Source organism: Schistocerca americana, chromosome 1, assembly GCF_021461395.2.
Source record: "Schistocerca americana isolate TAMUIC-IGC-003095 chromosome 1, iqSchAmer2.1, whole genome shotgun sequence".
In the NCBI taxonomy this organism is placed as follows: Eukaryota; Metazoa; Arthropoda; class Insecta; order Orthoptera; family Acrididae; genus Schistocerca; species Schistocerca americana.
The window spans coordinates 1074831549-1074853116 of NC_060119.1; the positions used below are offsets into that span (position 1 = coordinate 1074831549).

General features: G+C 38.1%; 1 protein-coding gene across 1 annotated transcript in view; it reads right to left on the reverse strand.

Moving 5' to 3' along the window:
* Positions 1-21568, reverse strand: part of LOC124617433 (ubiquitin carboxyl-terminal hydrolase 30) — a 115284-nt gene that overhangs the window by 56478 nt on the left and 37238 nt on the right. Inside the window, exon 3 of the mRNA XM_047145263.1 lies at positions 13131-13303. Coding sequence (XP_047001219.1) covers positions 13131-13303 — 173 coding nt within the window. The remainder of the gene's footprint in view (positions 1-13130; positions 13304-21568) is intronic.

Consider the following 21568-nt stretch of genomic DNA (forward strand, 5'->3'; position numbering starts at 1 on the left):
CACTGTTTCCCTTTCATGCCCCTCGACTCTTATAACAGCCAATTAGTTTCTGTACAAATTGTAAATAGCCTTTCGCTCCCTGTATTTGGCCTCTGCCACCTTCAGAATTTGAAAGAGAGCATTCCAGTCAACAACGTCTAAAGCTTTCTCTAAGTCTACAAATGCCAGGAATGTAGGTTTGCCTTTCCTTAATCTATATTCTAGGGTAAGTCATAGGGTAAGTATTGCCTCACGTGTTCCAACGTTTCTACAGAATCCAAACTGATCCTCCCCGAGTTTGGCTTCTACCAGTTTTTCTATTGGTCTGTAAGGAATTCATGTTAGTATTTTGCAGCCGTGATTTATTAAACTGATAGTTCGGTAATTTTCACACCTTTCAACACCTGCTTTATTTGGGACTGGAATTATTATACTTTCTTGAAGTCTGAGGGTATTTCGCCTGTCTCATACATCTTGCTCACCAGATGGTAGAGTTTTGTCATGGCTGACTCTCCCAAGGCTATCAGTAGTTCTAATGGAATGTTGTCTACTCCCGGGGCCTTGTTTCAACTTAGATCTTTCAGTAATATGTCAAATTCTTCATGCAGTACCGTATTTCCCATTTGATCTTCAGCTACGTCCTCTTCCATTTCCATAATTCTGCACTCAAGTACATCGCCCTTGTAAAGACAAGAACTGACAATTTGCAACACGTCAGCCAGTGACGCTATATGCTACTCCACACTGCACGCAGCATAGCTCGCAGCAAAGTGTTTGAATATTAGTCAAGAGAGAACATTACATAATCAGAGTAATGAAAATGCTGCCTCAACTAATGCTTTGGGTACCTGATTAGAAACTGTGCAGTACTTTCCAGCAACTGCACACCTTCACAACTAGTGAAGCCAACATATCAAAGAAAATTCCAATGGTGATAATCCTGTCAGAATCTTTATGTCATTTCAAAGAACCCCTTGACCCTAATACATACTTCTAACTTAAAACTATCATTCATGTTAGAGATATTTGTTAAATGGCAGAGATAATTTCTGCATGCATTCCATTCTTTCAGTCATTTCCACATGGTGAGAATCTGATGAAAGCAGACAATAGTCACAACAGCAGCTTTCATTTGCAAATACAGGGTGTTACAAAAAGGTACGGGCAAACTTTCAGGAAACATTCCTAACACACAAATAAAAAAAAGATGTTATGTGGACATGTGTCCGAAAACGCTTAATTTCCATGTTAGAGCTCATTTTAGTTTCGTCAGTATGTACTGTACTTCCTCGATTCACCGCCAGTTGGCCCAATTGAAGGAAGGTAATGTTGACTTCGGTGCTTGTGTTGACATGCGACTCATTGCTCTACAGTACTAGCATCAAACACATCAGTATGTAGCATCAACAGGTTGGTGTTCATCACGAACGTGGTTTTGCAGTCAGTACAATGTTTACAAATGCGGAGTTGGCAGATGCCCATTTTATGTATGGATTAGCACGGGGCAATAGCCGTGGTGCGGTACATTTGTACTGAGACAGATGTCCAGAACGAAGGTGTCCCGACAGGAAGACGTTCGAAGCAATTGATCGGCGTCTTAGGGAGCACGGAACATTCCAGCCTATGACTCGCGACTGGGGAAGACCTACGCTCAATGGAGCACATTATCATGATTTCATACGGGATACTCTACCTGTGCTGCTAGAACATGTGCCTTTACAAGTACAACACAACATGTGGTTCATGCACGATGGAGCTCCTGCACATTTCAGTCGAAGTGTTCGTACGCTTCTCAACAACAGATTCGGTGACCGATGGATTGGTAGAGGCGGACCAATTCCATGGCCTCCACGCTCTCCTGACCTCAACCCTCTTGACTTTCATTTATGGGGGCATTTGAAAGCTCTTGTCTACCCAACCCCGGTACCAAATATAGAGACTCTTCGTGCTCGTATTGTGGACGGCTGTGATACAATACGCCATTCTCCAGGGCTGCACCAGCGCATCAGGGATTCCATGCGACGGAGGGTGGATGCATGTATCCTCGCTAACGGAGGACATTTTGAACATTTCCTGTAACGAAGTGTTTGAAGTCGCGCTGGTACGTTCTGTTGCTGTGTGTTTCCATTCCATGATTAATGTGATTTGAAGAGAAGTAATAAAATGAGCTCTAACATGGAAAGTAAGCGTTTCCGGACACATGTCCACATAACATATTTTCTTTGTTTGTGTCTGAGGAATGTTTCCTGAAAGTGTGGCCGTACCTTTTTGTAACACCCTGTACACGCATTTGCTCAAAATTTTGCTGATAAACCTCAGTTGCCACTTACCTTTACCAGCGTTTTCTTCTTACCGCAATAATTCAATTATCTTACAAGTGGTTATTGGTAAAAGTGGTTATTTAAAGTGGTTAATTAAATAATTATTAACCATATAAGGAAAAAATAGATTGCTATTCACTGTAAAGATGACACATTGAGTTCAGATAAGCACAATGAAAAGACAATTGCACACTAGCTTTCTGCCACAGCCCTCTTCAGAAAAAGGATACACACCCAACCCCACTCTCCCCCTCCCCTCCCCCCCCTGACACACACACACACACACACACACACACACACACACACACACACACACCTTGACCCACTCATGACCACCATCTCTGGCAGTTCGGACCAGACAACAAGTGTCATGTAGAATGGGGGCAGCGATCTCGAGGGGGCGGGAAAGGGAAGGGTTAGGATGGTACAAGTGAGGGAAAGAGAAGAGCGCTGTCTGGTAGAGTGTGCAGGGATGACTGTCAGTCGACTCAGCATCGGCAGACTGTGGGGCAGGGAGGTGGTGGTGGGAGGGCAGAGAGGGGAGGGAAAGAGATCGAAAAAGAAGAGGAGTGGGAAAAGGGGAAGATGGCTGGGTGCATTTAAAGAGGGTGAGGGGATGAGAACATGGAGAAGATGATAGGGCAGTGGGGGTGGAAACTGTTGGGTGCTGGCTGTGGGGATAGTGGATTACCTTAGGTTAAGGATGGGATAATTTCAGGAGCTGAGACTGTGTTTTAAGGGTAGGAACTCCCATCTTCGCAGTTCAGAAAAGCTGACGGTGGAGGGGAGGCTCCAGATGTATTGGTTACTGAAGCAGCCACCTGAAATCAAGCATGTTATGTTCAGCTGCATGTTGTGCAATAGGGCCGTTTACTTTGCTCCTGGCCACAGTTCCATGAAGTCTATTCATCAACTATCTGTCCACCAGGATGAATAGCCACCACCAAACTGTGGCCAACAGCAATGTGGCACAATACGCAGCTGAATGTAATCCCAGCCTCAACCTATGGTAACCTTCTCTCTCCAAACCTTCCGTCCTATCACCTACTCCCTATTCTCGTTCCAACCTCTCCATGTGCCACCCTCTGCCAACACATCTGCCTATCTTTGCCCTTCCCTGCTCTTCTCTTTTCCTGCTCCCCCTCCCCCCAACCTACCCCACAGACTGGCAGTGCTCTTCTCCCAAAGCCCCACCCCTACCCTGGTATCTCTTCCCTTTTTTCAGAATGAGGCTTTGGCAGAAAGCTAATGAGTAACCATATTTCTGTTGTGTCTGCCTGTGGCTCAACAAGTCATCTTTACAGCGAGGAGTAATCTATCTTTTCCTTATATTGTTGATATTCCAAAAGCGAGTTTCCAGTGTTGAAATAATCATTAAATATTTCCCCTATTTCGTTGCAGTGTGGTAGCTTTATCATGCCCATAATTATTGCTGGTGGTTCTCTTGAATATATGGAAGAGGGAGACAATACCTCACTATAAATAAAAGAACCATACACAGAAAAAGTACAATGTTTCACTGACACCATTTTCAAAATTCACTATGAAAAGAGAGAGAGAGAGAGAGAGAGAGAGAGAGAGAGAGAGAGAGAGAGAGAGGGACCTACATACCAATGAGAATGATCCAGAAGTAAAGTAGAGAGGTTAAGTGCAGGGAAGCAGTCCAAAGGAACAATGGATCAACATTTGCGATTCACGATCCAGACTATTATGAAGCCAGTTTTTCACTTATTATTTATAACTGTAGCTTTTTAGTGCGTTCAGTGGAAAAAAAGAGCACTGTCTGAATGGGCCTTAATAATGTACCCTTTCCTTCAGCTTGGCTTATAGCTGTTGTCTTCCTTAAAAGTTCTATAATCAATAATTTAGTTTTTTTAAATTTTTATTAAATCTCTGGTTACCTGTTTAACATTATTCTTATTTTTTTCGTCGTTCTTATTTAGGGCTTAATGTTCCATGTTCCACACTTCCATGAAATGTGTTCCTAATTGTAATCATGTTTAAATTAACTGATTTTTCCATCGGTGCTTGGCAGAACATGATAGTAAAGTTAAAAAGGAAAATAACTTACTAATGTTCTGCAAACTTACATTCACTTGGTCATGAACTGGTTTTCAGCTTCTCAGGCTATCTTCAGGTGACAACTGAATGTTGCAAACACAGATGTACACGATGTGTGAATTACACAGATATTATTTGTACAGAAGATACTTAAATGAAGAAGTGTTTACATAGAAAAATGTTAAAATAATTATATTAACTAAAATGGGTGGGTGGGTGGGTGGGGGGGACAAAGTTTTTACATGAAGATACATGTGATAAATCAGTCTTTCAAACAGATTCTTCTATCGCCCACTAGAATCATCTGCTGATGTAATATCAGTTCACTTGTACATAAGTTCCCCAACATTTAATTGGAAAAACCACAGTATTGTCAACAGTGGGTGCAATAAGACATCCTGTGAAACTTTAATAAATGCATTCTCTGAAAACTGCCTACAACAGGTAGTTAGGAATCCCACTCTCATGATAGAAATGTATTGGATCTAATGGCAACAAACAGGCCTGACATCTTTGAGGATGTCTACATTGAACCTGGATTCAGTGACCATTACATGGTTTTTTGTTCTTTGGGGCCTGCAGCACAAAATATATCTTTCAATAACATGATTATTATGAATAAATCCCGATACACTCCTATGTAAATTGTTTATATTTTATCTAATTCACAATGAGCCATTTTAGCAAACTGCCATCGTCAGGTGCTCTGTAAATAAGATAGTTTTCCACATACGCTGTTTTTCTGACAGCTTTGATGACAGTGGGTCAGTGATATTACAGGGATCGATAGAATCCTTGTCAGATTCTATATCGAATTTGCGGCTGAGTTAGCCGCCTTCTAACTGCAATTTACTGTATACCGCTCATGCAAAAAACTGTGTCCAGTTCTTGGGAAAGGGCACAAGTCATGCCTGTCTACAAGAAGGGTAGTAGAAGTGATCTATGAAACTACCGTCCAGTATCCTTATCATCAATTTGTTGTAGAGCCTTAGAACATATTCTGAGCTCAGACTCACTGACAAGATCTCAAAGTGGCGCAGAGATTGGAAACTTGCTTTAAATGTTCAGAAATGTAAAATATTGCACTTCACTAAATGAAAAAAATGTAGTATCCTATGGCTGTATTATTAATGAGTCACTGCTGGAACTGGCCAACTCATACAAATACCTGGATGTAACACTTTGTAGGGACATGAAATAGAATGACCACACATGTTCATTCATGGGTAAAGCAAGGGGTAGACTTCAGTTTATTGGTAGAATACTGGGGAATTGCAATCAATCTGCAAAGGAGACTGCTTACAAATCACTTGTGCAACCAGTTCTAAAATAGTGTTCAAGTGTGTGGGACCCGTACCAGACAGGACTCAGAGGGGATATTGCACATATACAGAGAAGAGCAGCATGAATGGTCACAGATTTGTTTAATCTGTGCGAGAGTGTCACAGAGATATTGGAGGAACTGAATTGGAAGACTCTTGAAGACAGATGTAAACTATCTTGAAGGTCTATTAACAAAGCTAAAACGGGGTGTATACGGAGACAAGGAAAAAAAATTCCCAGATTTTTCCTGAATTTCTGGGTTAAAAATACACTTTCTCCTGACTGAAAACATGCTTCTTCAGTGTTAAGTGACAGTATATTTTCCCTTATCAATCCTTTGAATGGTTTTGGTTTTATACATGGGTGTAGAAATTCCCGGCACTTTAGAAAACGAAACTCAGGGAAAAAGACACATTTTGGAAATATCGTTGACGTGCAGCAACACGTACGCTGTGTATTTTGGGATTACGAAAGTATAAATCGGAATTCCACCAAACACCGCATGTTACTTTCCGAATCATTGAAATCGAGATTGTGATGCGCTTTTGTAAGCCAGTCATAACTCATGTCATGTGATCTCGCCAGCGGATATTCAGAGCATAGGGCATGTGACGTAGTCAGCCAACAACAACATGACTGTTGAGTAGCATGAACACACAACCACGGAAAGTTAATAGTTTAAATTAATATACATAGTGTTGCTACAAGAAAAGCAAAGCTTTCACATACAATATGGTCTCTAAGGTTAATAAGCTGCAAGAGAAGCTAAGCTTTCACATATAATGTTTATCTTTTTTTGCATGTGTTACACTTAAGATGTTGTTGTTGTTGTTGTTGTGTTCTTCAGTCCTGACACTGGTTTGATGCAGCTCTCCATGCTACTCTATCCTGTACAAGCTGCTTCATCTCCCAGTACCTACTGCAACCTACATCCTTCTGAATCTGCTTGGTGTATTCATCTCTTGCTCTCCCTCTATGATTTTTACCCTCCATGCTGCCCTCCAATGCTAAATTGGTGATCCCTTGATGCCTCAGAACATGTCCTACCAATTGATCCCTTCTTCTAGTCAGGTTGTGCCACAAACTCCTCTTCTCCCCAATCCTATTCAATACCTCCTCATTAGTTATGTGATCTACCCATCTAATCTTCAGCATTCTTCTGTAGCACCACATTTCGAAAGCTTCTATTCTCTTCCTTTCCAAACTATTTATCGTCCATGTTTCACTTCCATACATGGCTACACTCCATACAAATACTTTCAGAAATGACTTCCTGACATTTAAATCTATACTTGATGTTAACAGATTTCTCTTCCTCAGAAAAGCTTTCCTTGCCATTGCCAGTCTACATTTTATATCCTCTCTACTTCGACCATCATCAGTTATTTTGCTCCCCAAATAGCAAAACTCCTTTACTACTTTAAGTGTCTCATTTCCTAATCTAATACCCTCAGCATCTCCCGACTTAATTCGACTACATTCCATTATCCTCGTTTTGCTTTTGTTGATGTTCATCTTATATCCTCCTTTCAAGACGCTATCCATTCCGCTCAACTGCTCTTCCAAGTCCTTTGCTGTCTCTGACAGAATTACAATGTCATCGGCGAACCTCAAGGTTTTCATTTCTTATCCATGGATTTTAATACCTACTCCGAATTTTTCTTTTGTTTCTTTCACTGCTTGCTCAATATACAGATTGAATAACATCGGGGAGAGGCTACAACCCTGTCTCACTCCCCTCCCAACCAATGCTTCCCTTTCATGCCCCTCAACTCTTATAACTGCCATTTGGTTTCTGTACAAATTGTAAATAGCCCTTCGTTCCCTGTATTTTACCCCTGCCACCTTCAGAATCAGAAAGAGAGTATTCCAGTCAACATTGTCAAGAGCTTTCTCTAAGTCTACAAATGCTAGAAACGTAGGTTTGCCTTTCCTTAATCTAGCTTCCAAGATAAGTCGTAGGATCAATATTGCCTCACGTGTTCCAATATTTCTACGGAATCCAAACTGATCTTCCCTGAGGTCGGCTTCTACTAGTTTTTCCATTCGTCTGTAAAGAATTCGCGTTAGTATTTTGCAGCCGTGACTTATTAAACTGATAATTCGGTAATTTTCACATCTGCCAACACCTGCTTTCTTTGGGATTGGAATTATTATATTCTTCTTGAAGTCTGAGGGTATTTCGCCTGTCTCATACATCTTGCTCACCAGATGGTAGAGTTTTGTCAGGACTGGCTCTCCCAAGGCTGTCAGTAGTTCCAATGGAATGTTATCTACTGCCGGGGCCTTGTTTCGACTCAGGTCTTTCAGTGCTCTGTCAAACTCTTCACGCGGTATCATATCTCCCATTTCATCTTCCTCTACATCCTCTTCCATTTCCATAATATTGTCCTCAAATACATCACCCTTGTATAGACCCTCTACACACTCCTTCCACCTTTCTGCTTTCCCTTCTTTGCTTAGAACTGGGTTTCCATCAGAGCTCTTGATATTCATACAAGTGGTTCTCTTTTCTCCAAAGGTCTCTTAATTTTCCTGTAGGCTGTATCTATCTTACCCCTAGTAAGATAAGCCTCTAAATCCTTACATCTGTCCTCTAGCCATCCCTGCTTAGCCATTTTGCACTTCCTGTCGATCTCATTTTTGAGACGTTTGTATTCCTTTTTGCCTGCTTCACTTAAGATATATCACATAAATGTGCCAGGAAAATTTTTAATAATGACATAAATGTCTGATCTTCAGGGTTTGAAATTCTTCTAAATGGATCATCATCAGAATTGATTTTTAAATGAGAGTCAAACGCTCTGCGATTTAATAAATTCATGGTACATTATTGCACACAGTTCAACTTACGTAAAAGGATATTTACTTTGAAAGTAACGCTTTTCAAACCACTATTCACAATATTTTCCCGCGAACTGTTAGAAATAGGTTCGTTTCAGCAGTTGCAAGAGAGCTACCATGATGTAGGAAGATTGTATGTACGTAGGTGTAAAACATTGAAACTTCATACGTTATGTCATAAAAGAAAGAAGACATCAGAGGATACTCCAAGAGCATCAGAATTTCATTCAAATGGCTCTGAGCACTATGGGACTCAACTTCTGAGGTCATTCGTCCCCTAGAACTTAGAACTAGTTAAACCTAACTAACCTAAGGACATTCGAACCTGCGACCGTAGTGGTCTCGCGGTTCCAGACTGCTCTGCGCATCAGCCCCAGATCTACGATATTTGCGAACCGGGTCAATACTAAAAAACATCGAATTTTCAAAAACATGTTCATCTTGTAGCGCACATCTTTTTGAAAAGTCTGAAACATAAAACACATGTGTTCGAGGAAATGTAAGACATATTATTTGGTCTTAAGTACGCCAAAGTGCAGTGCCACGCCTCTTCATATAGCATTCTTCCACTGCACGTCACTGTATTTCACTCTGTGGAATTGAAACGTGTATATTTTGTAATGCATACCATCAAACTATATTCAGGACAGTAGAAATTGGAATGACTTGCCTATTAGCTAATAACTTGCTGCTTTGTGTGACATAAAATTAAATATAGGTTACATAAAACCAATAAAGACAATAGATAAGCAAGAAATTACACATTTCTTCAATCCTTAGCTCCTAGCATGTTTTCCTCTCTAATCTTGCTACAGCTTTAAATGGTGAGCTTTCCTTTCTGTGAAGGAATCTATTACCTCATCAAAGTTCGTCAAACGTTTTGCTACATGAAAAATCGAAATGTCGTTATCTTATACTGAAAAAGCTGTTAACACAAATATTACCCAAGACCGGTGTGGTTTCTGATTACATCTATTTGGTCACTGTCTGCTAGATAAAACAAAATAGGCCTTTCTAATATGGCAGCAATTTTGTAACACACACCAAATAAACGAGACTGTTTTGGCACAAATAGTCATTTTTATAATGCAACAGAATATAATTCACGAAGAACCAATATCAAATGCCTATTAGGCCTATTACAAGCAAAAAGCTTTATGTTAGGAAATAGTTTCACATTTCACGTTTCTCAAGCACGAGATCAAAAAGTAGTATTACGAAATTTTTATATAAATTTGGGATTGTTTATTCTTCCATAATTTGTTATGTTACCGTTTCTTCTCCTTCCTTGTTCTAACAACCAATCTTGTCATCACCAATTCTGTAGCTATTCCTGCCATTGTCAAAATTTGTTCGCCGATTAACTTCTCTAACCCTGCCAGAATCACAGGTTTAGTTATTCCGCGATTATTTTCCAGTTAGGTGTTATTGTGTGTTCGTACAACACGTTTTCCACGTTACTTCCAGAATAGAACTTAAGCGGCTGCTAGTCGGGGGCTGTGCTACTGGTGTAGCGATCTGGTCAAAAAATTTCTGTCAAAATTTCATTTTCTTGGATACAGCGATAAGATAATACGTAATCTTTCTCACCTGTTATTCCTGTCTGTTGTTTATTTCCATTGTGGTAGTCTGAACCTATGGATTTCGCTAGTAGTTATAACAACACTGATCATTCGTAAACCCAATCAACGACATAATCAGACAGAGATTGGCATTCATCTGTTCAGCTTTACTCTGCTCAGCTCGTATATCCCCATCCCCTTTTGTCTGTGGAAAGTTTATTTCTAGATGTGACGAGGATTCTCCTGACAGAGACATCACGTACACTACGCATGAATTCAAAAATCAACTTATGATTCATTCAGAAATCAACTTAAAATGTGTTCAAAAATGTTCATAAACCAACAGGGAAGCATTTCCAAATAATATGAATAATCGATAGACAAACATGTGCTGGATGCTAGGCGCTTTGTGAAACAATTTTTTTTCCCTCAATAATATGAATTTGGCGCCCCCTTTTCCCGGTAGCATCTAGCTGCTTGCTGCAACTGCTAGCACAGCCAACAGCCACATTCCTGTTGCCAGAAGCGGGAGACTACTACTCAAACGCGACTCAACTGAGCATGCGCATGAGCCCAATTGTAACAGCTAAAATGTATCTAATGTAAACAGTTGTGACTGCATGCTCATTGGTGGCAATTTGTTGTTATGAAGCATTCCATAATCTTCCTAAAGCCTTTGACACATTTTGCAGTTGGCAGACGACTGCATGAGCACTGTGTGTCGTGGTTGTATATGGCGCATTTCCTTTGCAATTTAAGTTATTTTCGTTTTTTCTCTCATTTATATTTTATTCTTGGAGTATTATTCTGCAGTAGCAGGGTACAGTAATATCCTTTGTTAGAGTATCGGTTCTTACCAGTCAAAATTACAAAAATTTAACTGAAAAATAAAACAATGAAAAATTCCCGGAATTCTAGAAAAATCCCGGGGTTTATCCGGTTTTCTCCTGGATGAAAAAATTCCTGGGTTTTTCCCGGATCTCCCGGTTGTCCCGGGTCGTATACACACTCTGAAAGAACTGGCATTAAATGATTACACTAGGACTATACCACAACCCCTACATACCACTCACTTACGGATCATGGAGATAAGATTAGAATAATTACTGCACACAAAGAGGTATTCACGCAATCATTATTCACACACTCCATACGTAAATAGAACAGGAAGAAACCCTAATAACTGGTACAATGGGATGTATCCTCTGCCATGCACCTCACAGTGGTTTGCAGAGTATAAATGTAGATGTAGATGTAGAACTATAAACCATCTAACAAACTGCTTCATGCATTGTCCACATCTCTGTCCTGACTGATAATATCTACAAAAGAAAAAAAAAGAAAATGAATAAAATTACACCACTTCTGTATGCTGGCCAACAGCAAATCACTTAGCAGTTACAAAGCCTCATGTCCAACAGCAAATCACTTAGCAGTTACAAAGCCTCATGTAAAATTCCATGTATTGGCAGCATTTCAAACCATCTCACAAAAAGAAGTTAAATTTCGCAATTACAGACCAACGCCAATAACATATAAAAATTTTTATTCAATAACAAAGACAAACTGAAAACCTAGGCACAGAGTGGTATATATAAAATCACTTGCAAGCAGTGTGGAAATGTGTATATTGGTCAGTCAGGCAGAGCTGTGGCAATCAGGCTATGTGGACATATTTATTTACAACTGGTTTCAATCATGAAGCATCCTCACAGTGGGAAAACATCAACTGTGACAACTTCACATGTCATACATCCTATTTAACCAGAAAATTATATGCCATTGCTGACTTGAGAACATCAGAAAATGATACTTAATGTAACAATACCAGCTTAAGCAAGCAGAACAATTGAAAACATGTAACATCACTAAGTGCACAAGTGTTAACTTACTGCGTGGTGTGTATGAGCACTGGTACTGTGCACTTACTGCTGTTATATGTTTTCGATGTTTTCTTCGAGCTTAAGCTGGTATCATGGTGGTAAGTATCATTTTCTGATGTTTCAAGTCATTATGGAGTATACTTTTCTTGTTAATTAGCATGTATGACATGTGAAGTTGCCACAATAGCTATCTTCCACTGTGAAGATGGTCCATGATCAAACCTGATTGTGAATAAATATACTGTAAGGCAGCACAGTGAACTTCATGCATTTCTCCAAGTGTATCGATTATGTTGACAGATGACTGAAAAAAAAATTTTTGATTAAGGAAGAAAGATTCGACCTTTATTGATAATCTTATATCAAAAAACTATTCATATGATGTAGAATGTGAGGTTTTACATTCTGTCAAAAAAAAGCATAAAAGATGACCCTAATGGAGATACTGGAAATCAACAAACACGTGACACTGAATGCCAAACTAGTATTAAATTTTAGAATTCAATTTCCATCTTACTCTTTGTTAAATTAAGTTTTTGTTACAAATACTAGTTTCAAATTGCAAATACAACTTATTTCTTATCATTTGTCAAAAGTAGCTCCACATGAAACTTTGTTTATCATTACTTTTTTTAGTTAATGTAATTACTGTAATGTTTTCCTTTGTAAACACTTTGTCACTTGTGTATTTCTGTACAAAAATATCTGTGTATGTTGCTATCATGTTTATTTGATTTGCAACATTCAGCTGTAACCCAAAGATGGCCCGAGAAGCCGAAAGCCAGTTCACGACCAAATAAATATAATTTTATAGAACATTAGAAAGCTTTTTCCTTTTTAATAACATTTAAATTGTTTATTTAAGGAAGACTGTTTACCCATAGCTAAGAAAATAAAAAGCTCGTTTGGTTCTACTGTGAAACTAAACTAGTCACCACGGCACGATTATTGTTGATTAAAATATGTTTGTTACCCATACAAATAGGAAGGATGAAACATTGATTGCTCTTTATATTTTATAATATGTACTATACAAAATGTGCTAAATCAAAGTAGAACTTAGAAAACAAAAATCTTTTACCAAAGGGAGACAAAAACAAGGAAAAAGACAACCACCAGCAATTACTCATTTTAATTGAACTGAAAGTATCCAATACCGTGGTATTAGAATGATGGATCTCTTCCTCAATTGTTGTCATTATTACGTTCAGAAGTTCATGTACATCATGCTCCTCAGGTGAAATTGTCCAGCCCTTGCTGAAGAGACATTTAATAACATTTTCCGCTGTGTACGGATCTTCAGATACGTTTGGATGCTGCCCATTCACAACTGAAAGTAAACAGATACAAATATTACCTACGAAAGTAACATAAAATGTAATTTAGTAGCTGTACAACAATTGTAATGTTTAATACATCACAGTCAGGGTAGCATATTTGGACATTTTCTCTGTAATGTATGCATCATTTACGCATTCAAGTTGTTGACGTATTTATTACATTTATTTAATCAGGTCCTTCAGCTGTTTCTTACATCAGCACAGGATAGAGTTATGGAAAAAAGTTCAGATACTTTCTAACATGACATTGCAGATAACAGAATTGAGGTCTGCAGCTTTGTAAATCAAAATGACATGTTTTTAAAGTAAAATCATCAGTCATATAACCAATTTGATCTTATCTTCCACCCTTCTCAATTTTATGTTGATCTTTTTAATCTATGTATCTAATGCAAACACTATCACTTTCACATACTACGATCTTTATCAGCCCCTGTAATTCCTCTCCAATACAGTCCCAGGTCTTAATGTAAGCCCTACTGACCTGTTTTCTTCTGGTGAGGGTTTCAATGTGATTCTTTCCTTGCCTATTGTTTATCACTTCATTTCAGACACACTACTGGCTATCAGCATGACAGCTAAGTGCGGGATGGGTAGCACATCCGATATCAGCACATCTGACTGTAGACAGACAGTGGTTGCCAAATATATGCAAGGTAAGTGTTAAGAGGCACTACGATTTTCACAAGCTACTGTATCAAGAGTGTATGGCGAGCACATCAGTCAAGGAAAACTGTCACCACTAGTGTCACTGCCACAGGCAACAACATGTTGAAGAAAAGTGTTGCCATCAATTATCTTGGGTTCTAGCAGTGAAAAGATCAGCAACCGTACAGCAAATTAGTAACCAATTCAATGCTGGATAATAACGACTGTGAGGAGTCATACTGTCCAAAACTATCTCTACACTGTACCTATAGAAACCACCACAACAAGCATGTAGGTCTGCTCACGGTCTGACTCTGGGTACAGGGATTAGCATCAATGCAGGAACACTACCAACAGATACCCCAAGCACAGAAAAAGGACCTCGACTGATGAGTCACACTACACTTTCAAACTGGTACATGGCAAAGGACAAGAACAATGAAAATCAAATGAGGTGATGAATCCCTCGTGCCAACAGAGTACTGTTCAAGAAGATGGAAAAAGGATTTTCATGTAGCAAGTGTTTACCCAGGTTGAACTCTGGCTGCTGATATATCTGCTGTAATTTATTTATGGTAAAACATACAGTAACCACCTGACATGTGCTTCTATCTGCTTGTTTACAGTACTACAGAGATGACCTGGTCCTTCACTGAGACAATGCGTCACCCCTTTCAGACATTTCTTCTGAAATGTGTCAGAGTAGTTTGCGGAACATTCCAAAGATATGAAAAATCTTTGTTGTTTGATAGAATCTACGCCACATCATCTCACTGCAATTAAACTGCTCAGGAGTACACTTTATTGGGCCATGTAAATTTGCGGCTTGCTTCTGTAAGTGCCATATTCCAAATGATTCCAGTTTATTCTTCCCTACTTTTATAACAAATCATGTTACACTGCAGATGCAAATCAGGGAGGTTTTTTCTCAAATTCATAATATTATTTGATGTCATGGGGCTCTCTTCTTGAACAAAAAGATCCATCCTCCTGCGAAAATTGGCTATTGATTTCTTTCTTAGTTTGTCCACTTTGTGAAATTACACTTTCTAAGCTGCAGAATATTTTGAAAGGCTGTTTTACCCAAGTCTGGTGTTTACCAAGTCACTGTACTGCTGTGGCCCACTGGCTACATCTGTTTCACACTAAAAATCTTGAAGTTGTGTCTTCAATTGATGTTGGGACTTTTTCTGGCACTCTCTCCTCCAGTAGTGGACTGTGTATGTAAAAAATGCCTTATTGCACAGTAATTCATATTCTACATTAACCTGTAGGTCTCCCTACATGAGTAACTCTCTGAAAGAGGCAACTGTCAGGTCAAGGGTGGTAATGACACAATTTTCATTAGCAATGTACCTAACACTGGTGGCCTTCAAAATAATCAAGGCTTTCTCTCACTTATTCATCTTTCAAACAATGGAAAACAACAATATGATGGAAGAAAGTTGCTACTCTCTATATGGTGGAGATGCTAGGTCGCAGATAGGCACAACAAAAAGACTGTCACAAATAGGTTTTCAGCCAGCAAGGCCTTCGATGAAAATAAACGACACACACACACACACACACACACACACACACACACACACACACACACAACTGCAGTCTCTGGCAACTGAAGCGATACTATAGTGAGCAGCAACTTTCGTTTCACAATAGTATTCATCTTTCAGTTTGATATATTTACTTTTGACTTTGTTTTCCTTACACTCACAATAAATTCTGTGCTAAGTAAACCATTTAAAACGTCCAGCAGCTTTTCTTTGCCTCCTCCGATTGATAAAATCCTGGCAGTGGTATCTATTTTGTCCTCCTCCAGCTGAATGGTCATATAGATGGCTGCCATGCGGAGGACTCAGTTTCAGTTCCTGGTACTGTCAAGGATTTCTCCTTGATGGGAGGACTGGTATTGGGTGCACTTAGCCTCATGATGCCAACTGAGGGATTACTTGATTGAGAAGTAGCAGCTCCAAGCTCTGGAAAGTCAGCAAAATGGTCAGATGAGTGGCGATCTGCCCCTCCATATCACATCTGCATTATGTCACATGGCAGAAAATAATGTGAGAGCCGTTTGATATTCCTTGGGCCATCAGGGCCTGGATGAGAAACTTGTATTGGCATCTATTGTGTTACACTTTCTGTCTCCTGAAATTTTCTTTCAGTGTCTCCAGTGCTTCTTCAATAAATGAACCCAACAATGACAATAAGCTGCAACCTTGCCTTATAACATACTTGACACAAACTTGTCTCTTCCCGATGTTTCATTTTCGTCATTTCCATTTGGTTTCTATGGTTCATTCAACTGACTTCATGCTTCATCCTCATAACTTTTAACAGTTCATTACACTTTATATAGTTGAAAGCTTCATTTGGGTCCACAAATGCTAGGAAGATAGTCTGGTATATATTATCTCTTCCACGACTAAGCACATGGGCAGAATTGCTTCTCTGATTTCTTCACCTGTCTTGAAGCTAATGAATTGATCTTTATCCACAGTCTTCTCAATTTTTCTTTGTGTTATTGTGATCATGAACACACAAATGTTTGGAAAATCATGGTTTGTACACAGTTGTCTTGTCACTTCGTTAAACAATAAATTTCAGTCTGAAATGGACTATCCTCAGGTACAATGTTATATCATTAATCAAATGCATGACAACATAACTACTAACAAGCATCCTACAAAAAAAAAAAAAAAAAACAATGTGTTAAGTCCAACTAGTAAATACAGCACACAGTAGCCAAGACACATCATGTGCTTTGGCACATTACCTACTACGTGCTGGACTGCTGGATGTAATCCAATATTATAGTTGGATTTAAAATGTTGATTTACTGCAGGATGCTCTTCAATAGTTATGGTTTGTCACACAGCTCACTAATGATGTCACGTTATACCCAAGGATGGTCTGTTTCTGACCAAAATTGGTTGTTTGATAAAGTGACAATACAGTTGTGTCCAAATCATGATTTCCAAAAGTTTCTAGAAGCTGTAAATCATCATCTCCTCAAACTAACAGGTAAATATGACATATCAGACCAACAGTCCACCACTGAGATGTTGCATTGTGGGGTAGCTCCATTTGCTGCAATTATACTCCCCAAATGCATTCTTTTTTCTTTTTCTTTTTACAGTTTGCACATAACACATACATGACAGTTACCTGAAATAGCTGATCTCTTATTCACACTGTATTTCATTAAAATTTGATATCCACAGGATAGTGTTCAGATTACTTATGATAATAGTATATTTGGTTCTTACAGAAAAATTTTGCTTTAGATGATTATTCATGATTTACTAGATGGGTGAAGGTGAAATGTTCCTATGAGCAAATAGCAGTTTCTAAATGAGATAGCTCAATTGAAACCCCTCATTCTCTTCCTCCAAACAATTCATATTTCATAAGTTATTTGTATTCAAAAATTTCATGTTCCAGAATGTTCCAATCTTAAATTGTGATTATTTCCAAAATTCAGTACCTCAGTTTTATAGTCCTGATTTTCCTGATTCTGAAAACATCTACTTTCATTAAGAGAACCTGTATATTAATTATTGTCAAGATTTTATTAGCAAACTTTCTTCTCCTTAAGGCACCGTCTTCTGAGAAAGTTTGGTGGTCCACACCGACATCTTTGGACGTGATGTTGCAGCATGGAAGGCATCTTCCGATATGTAATTGCACCCTTTCCGAAGTCCTTCAGCTATAAGTTTCTTCCCTTCCAATAGGCCTTTTCCCTTGTATTTTCCCTTCAATGACGAGTTGTAATAACTGGTATCATTCACCTCTCATAATGCATCCTAGATATTAAGTCTTCCTTTTTTTATAGTAAGGAATGGTTCTTTTTGTTTTTTCATCCAATGGAGGACCTCATTTGAAATTTTCAGCACCCAAGGTATGCGTAAGAGATGGTGATATAGACGCATTTCATTATTTTCTCTAGATATTGGTAAAGGATCCAGCTTTCACATCCTTAGAGAAGAAGGGAGAACGTGTAGCAACGAATCATTCACATTCTCCATTGCAGACTAAGATCTGAGCTTATGAAAAGTTTTTCATGCTAATGCATTGTCTCCTGATCTGTCCTATTCCAGATCTGAGCTCTTTCTTTCAGCCACACTGCTTATCCATCACAGTGCCCAAGTACTTCAAGGAGAATACATATTCAATCTAATTTTCTTGTCAAAGAAAATAAGATTGAATAAGGTTGCTTGGATTCTTCTTATAGACAAGACTACAACTTTGATCTTGGAAGTGTTGACAAACGTGCCAAACTCTTTACTGCACTGAACTAACTTGTCTATCTTGTGTTGGGGCACAGATAGGCCATTTGGTATGGCAACACTGCCATTTTTGTACCTAATATTAATAATAATCTTTCCACTTATAATGACCCGAGTGCTTTCTTCCACCAACAGTCCCCTGAAAATTGCTTTGGATTAAATGTTGCACAAGAGAGGTTGTAGTATAAAGCAATGAGGAATGCCTTTACAAATTGTAGTTGCTTATGATGTTCCTTGGGCAGTTTTTACATCTGTGGTCTGATTCTGATGCAGAGTGTTGCTGATACGTAAATCATTTAGGTCAGTACCAGTGGAAGTCAAAATTTCCACCATTTTTTTATGTCTCATGTAGTCAAAGGCTTTTTTATAGTTAGCGAAACAAGCGTACACATCAACATTCATATCTCTGAAACTATGCACTAGTATTTTTTAGGGAGAAGAGTGCTTCACAAGTTCCAACCCCATTTCAGAAGCCAAACTGAGTCACATCCATTTGTGATTTCTTGTAAATCCACATGTGTATGATTCACATAAACATTTTGAGTACATGAGACATCAAACTAATCGTACGATAGTCATCACATGGGAAGAGTTGGTCTTCTTTGGCACTGATATAAAAGTAGATCTCAGCCAATAATAAGGTATCTTTCCAGCTACAAAGATAACACTGAACAATGATGTTAGGAGGCTGAGGCCAATCGAGTTCTATTCAGCTAAAACATTAATAACTTCAACACAGACCGCGTCTGGACTGGTGACTTTACCCTCCTTCTGCAGTTTGATGGTATGTACAATTTCACCGTTTGTGACTGCAGAATTGACTTCACTGATCCTTGCATCAGGTGAAGCAGATTTCACCTGTATCCTCTTTGAAAAGGGCTTCAATGTACTCCTTCCACTTTTTGAGTTTTCCTTCAAACTCTGTAAATCCCTTATTTGGTAATAGCTATCTCCCACAAAATTGTACAACTACTATAATTTCTTAATTATACAGCTATTAGTTAAAGAAAATGTTCTGTCTTTGTCTCTCTCATTTTTCCATGATCTTATATTATTTCTATATATAAAGTCAATGTGCTGACTGACTCTCACCATCATCGTCCAGCCCAAATTGCTACGGATAGAAACTTGAAATTTGAAGGAGGTGTTGATCTGATACTGTAGCTGTTGTTTAAGAAGGGATTTTCTGAAATTCCAACCCTAAGGGAGTGAAACATGGGATGAAGTGTTTATTTGAAAAATGTCGCCATTAAGGCAGTTTTGAAGCTAGACCTACGAATATTGGTATTTGGTTTCTCAGTCAAAAATAAAGAAATACATGTTTCAGCATTTTTGGAAATTAAACCCTATAGAAGTGAAATAGTGGGTGAAAGCTTTTTTTGCAAATATATCATTATTGAAGAACAACTAAAGTATTTTTAAAGCTACATCTATGAACAGTGTTTCAGTGTTTTTGGAAATTGAGCCCCTAAGGTGGCGAAATAAGGGGTGAGATTTTTTATGAAAATATTTTATTATGAAAGCATTTTTAAAGTTAAATCTATGAAAATTTAAATTTGACTTGTCAGTGAGGAGTAAAAATATGTGTGTGTCACTGTTTTTGGAAATTCAACCCCTACATGGGTGACACAGGGGATGAAAATCTTTTATGGCAATATTTCATTGTGCAAGCATTTCCGAAGCTAAATCATATGCATATCACTGTTTTTGTGAAATTCAATCCCGAAGGTGGTGAAATAGGGGATGAAACATTTTATGAAAGTATTTCATTTTGAAAGCATTTTAAAGCAAAAGCTAAATCTTTGAAAATTGGCGTTTGTCTTCTTGGTTGGAGATGAAAAATATGTGTTTTACTGTTTTTGGAAAGTCAAAACTTCAGGGGTTGAAACAGGGTCAGACTGATTCAGTGACTCATCTTTGCCCAGCCCAAACAGCTAAGGGCATAAATTTGAAGTGTGGACTTTACACTACAGGCACCATTTAAGAATGGATTGTCCAAAATTCCACTCCTAGGGGGGTGAAATAGGGGATGGAAGCCTTTTTGAAAGTATGTCACTATTACAGGAATTTTGAAGTTAGAACTACGAAAACTGACATTTGGTTTCTCATACAGAAAATAAAAAAATGCATGCTTCAGTATTTTTGGAAATTCAACCACTAAAGGGGTAAAATAGTCTCAGTGAAATTTTATTTGAAAATAGATAATTACCAAAGAACTACTGAAGGATTTTAAGGCTATATCTGTGACAACTGGTATTTGACTTCTCAATTTAAAAAAATATATATATAAAGAAAGAAAGAAAGAAAAAAATACACGTTTCACTCTTTCTGGAAATTCAACCTTTAAGGGAGTGCAATAGGGGATTAAAATTTTAATGAAATATTTCGTTATATTAAAAAATACTTAAAGCTAAATTTATGAAAATAGGTATTTTACTTCTCAATTAGATATAAAGAAATTTTTGCTAGGGGATAAAAGAGGCTATGGAAATATATCCACAACACAAAAGGCATGATGAACAAAACTTTTGGACTCCAGCTACCTGAATCACTTTTTGGTCTGAACTACATTCTGAGAAGATCATGCTTGTATGGCCTTAATTAGTATGAAAAGCTTAGAAGGTATTGCAATATGTGAATAACATAAAAACTCAACCAAACAAACACAAAAAAAATCTCTGCAGGCCATACAGTTTACACAAGTGAAGCAGCAGGCACTAAGCTAGTTATTAAATATGTTACGCGTGTGATTATGGTACTACAAGTGTCTATAAATTGGCTTCTCATATGAAGACTCAGTCCAACAGTAGTCAACTATTAAAATGTAAACTTCTTTGTGAATTTGGATTAAACTACCAAAATGTACAGTTCCCAGGTTTCTGCATTTAGTACTCAGTAAGTATATACAGTAACTACATCCGTCAAAGTCAAGTTTGAACAGTAAAAATATGCACTACTACATAAAAACTTATTAAACATTGTGTTATTCATCTGTCACAACTCGACAGTTACACTGCAAAATAAATATGACACAACTTTAAAAAAAAAAAAAAAAAAAAAAAAAAAAAAAAAAAAAAAAAAAACCTCAGTCACAAAATCTTGGTTTAGATGAAGTGTTGACCTTTGATATATTAACTGTCTAAATTATTGAATACAAATCGATCACTGCAAAATTATGTGTGCCAATAAATATGAGATGATCACAAATTAATTTCTGCAGTGCAGTGCTCATTATTTAACAACTTGACACCAAATAAAATAATCACAGTACGACTAATCAAGAAGAATTTTACCTAGACTTCGAAGGCAAAAATCCATATC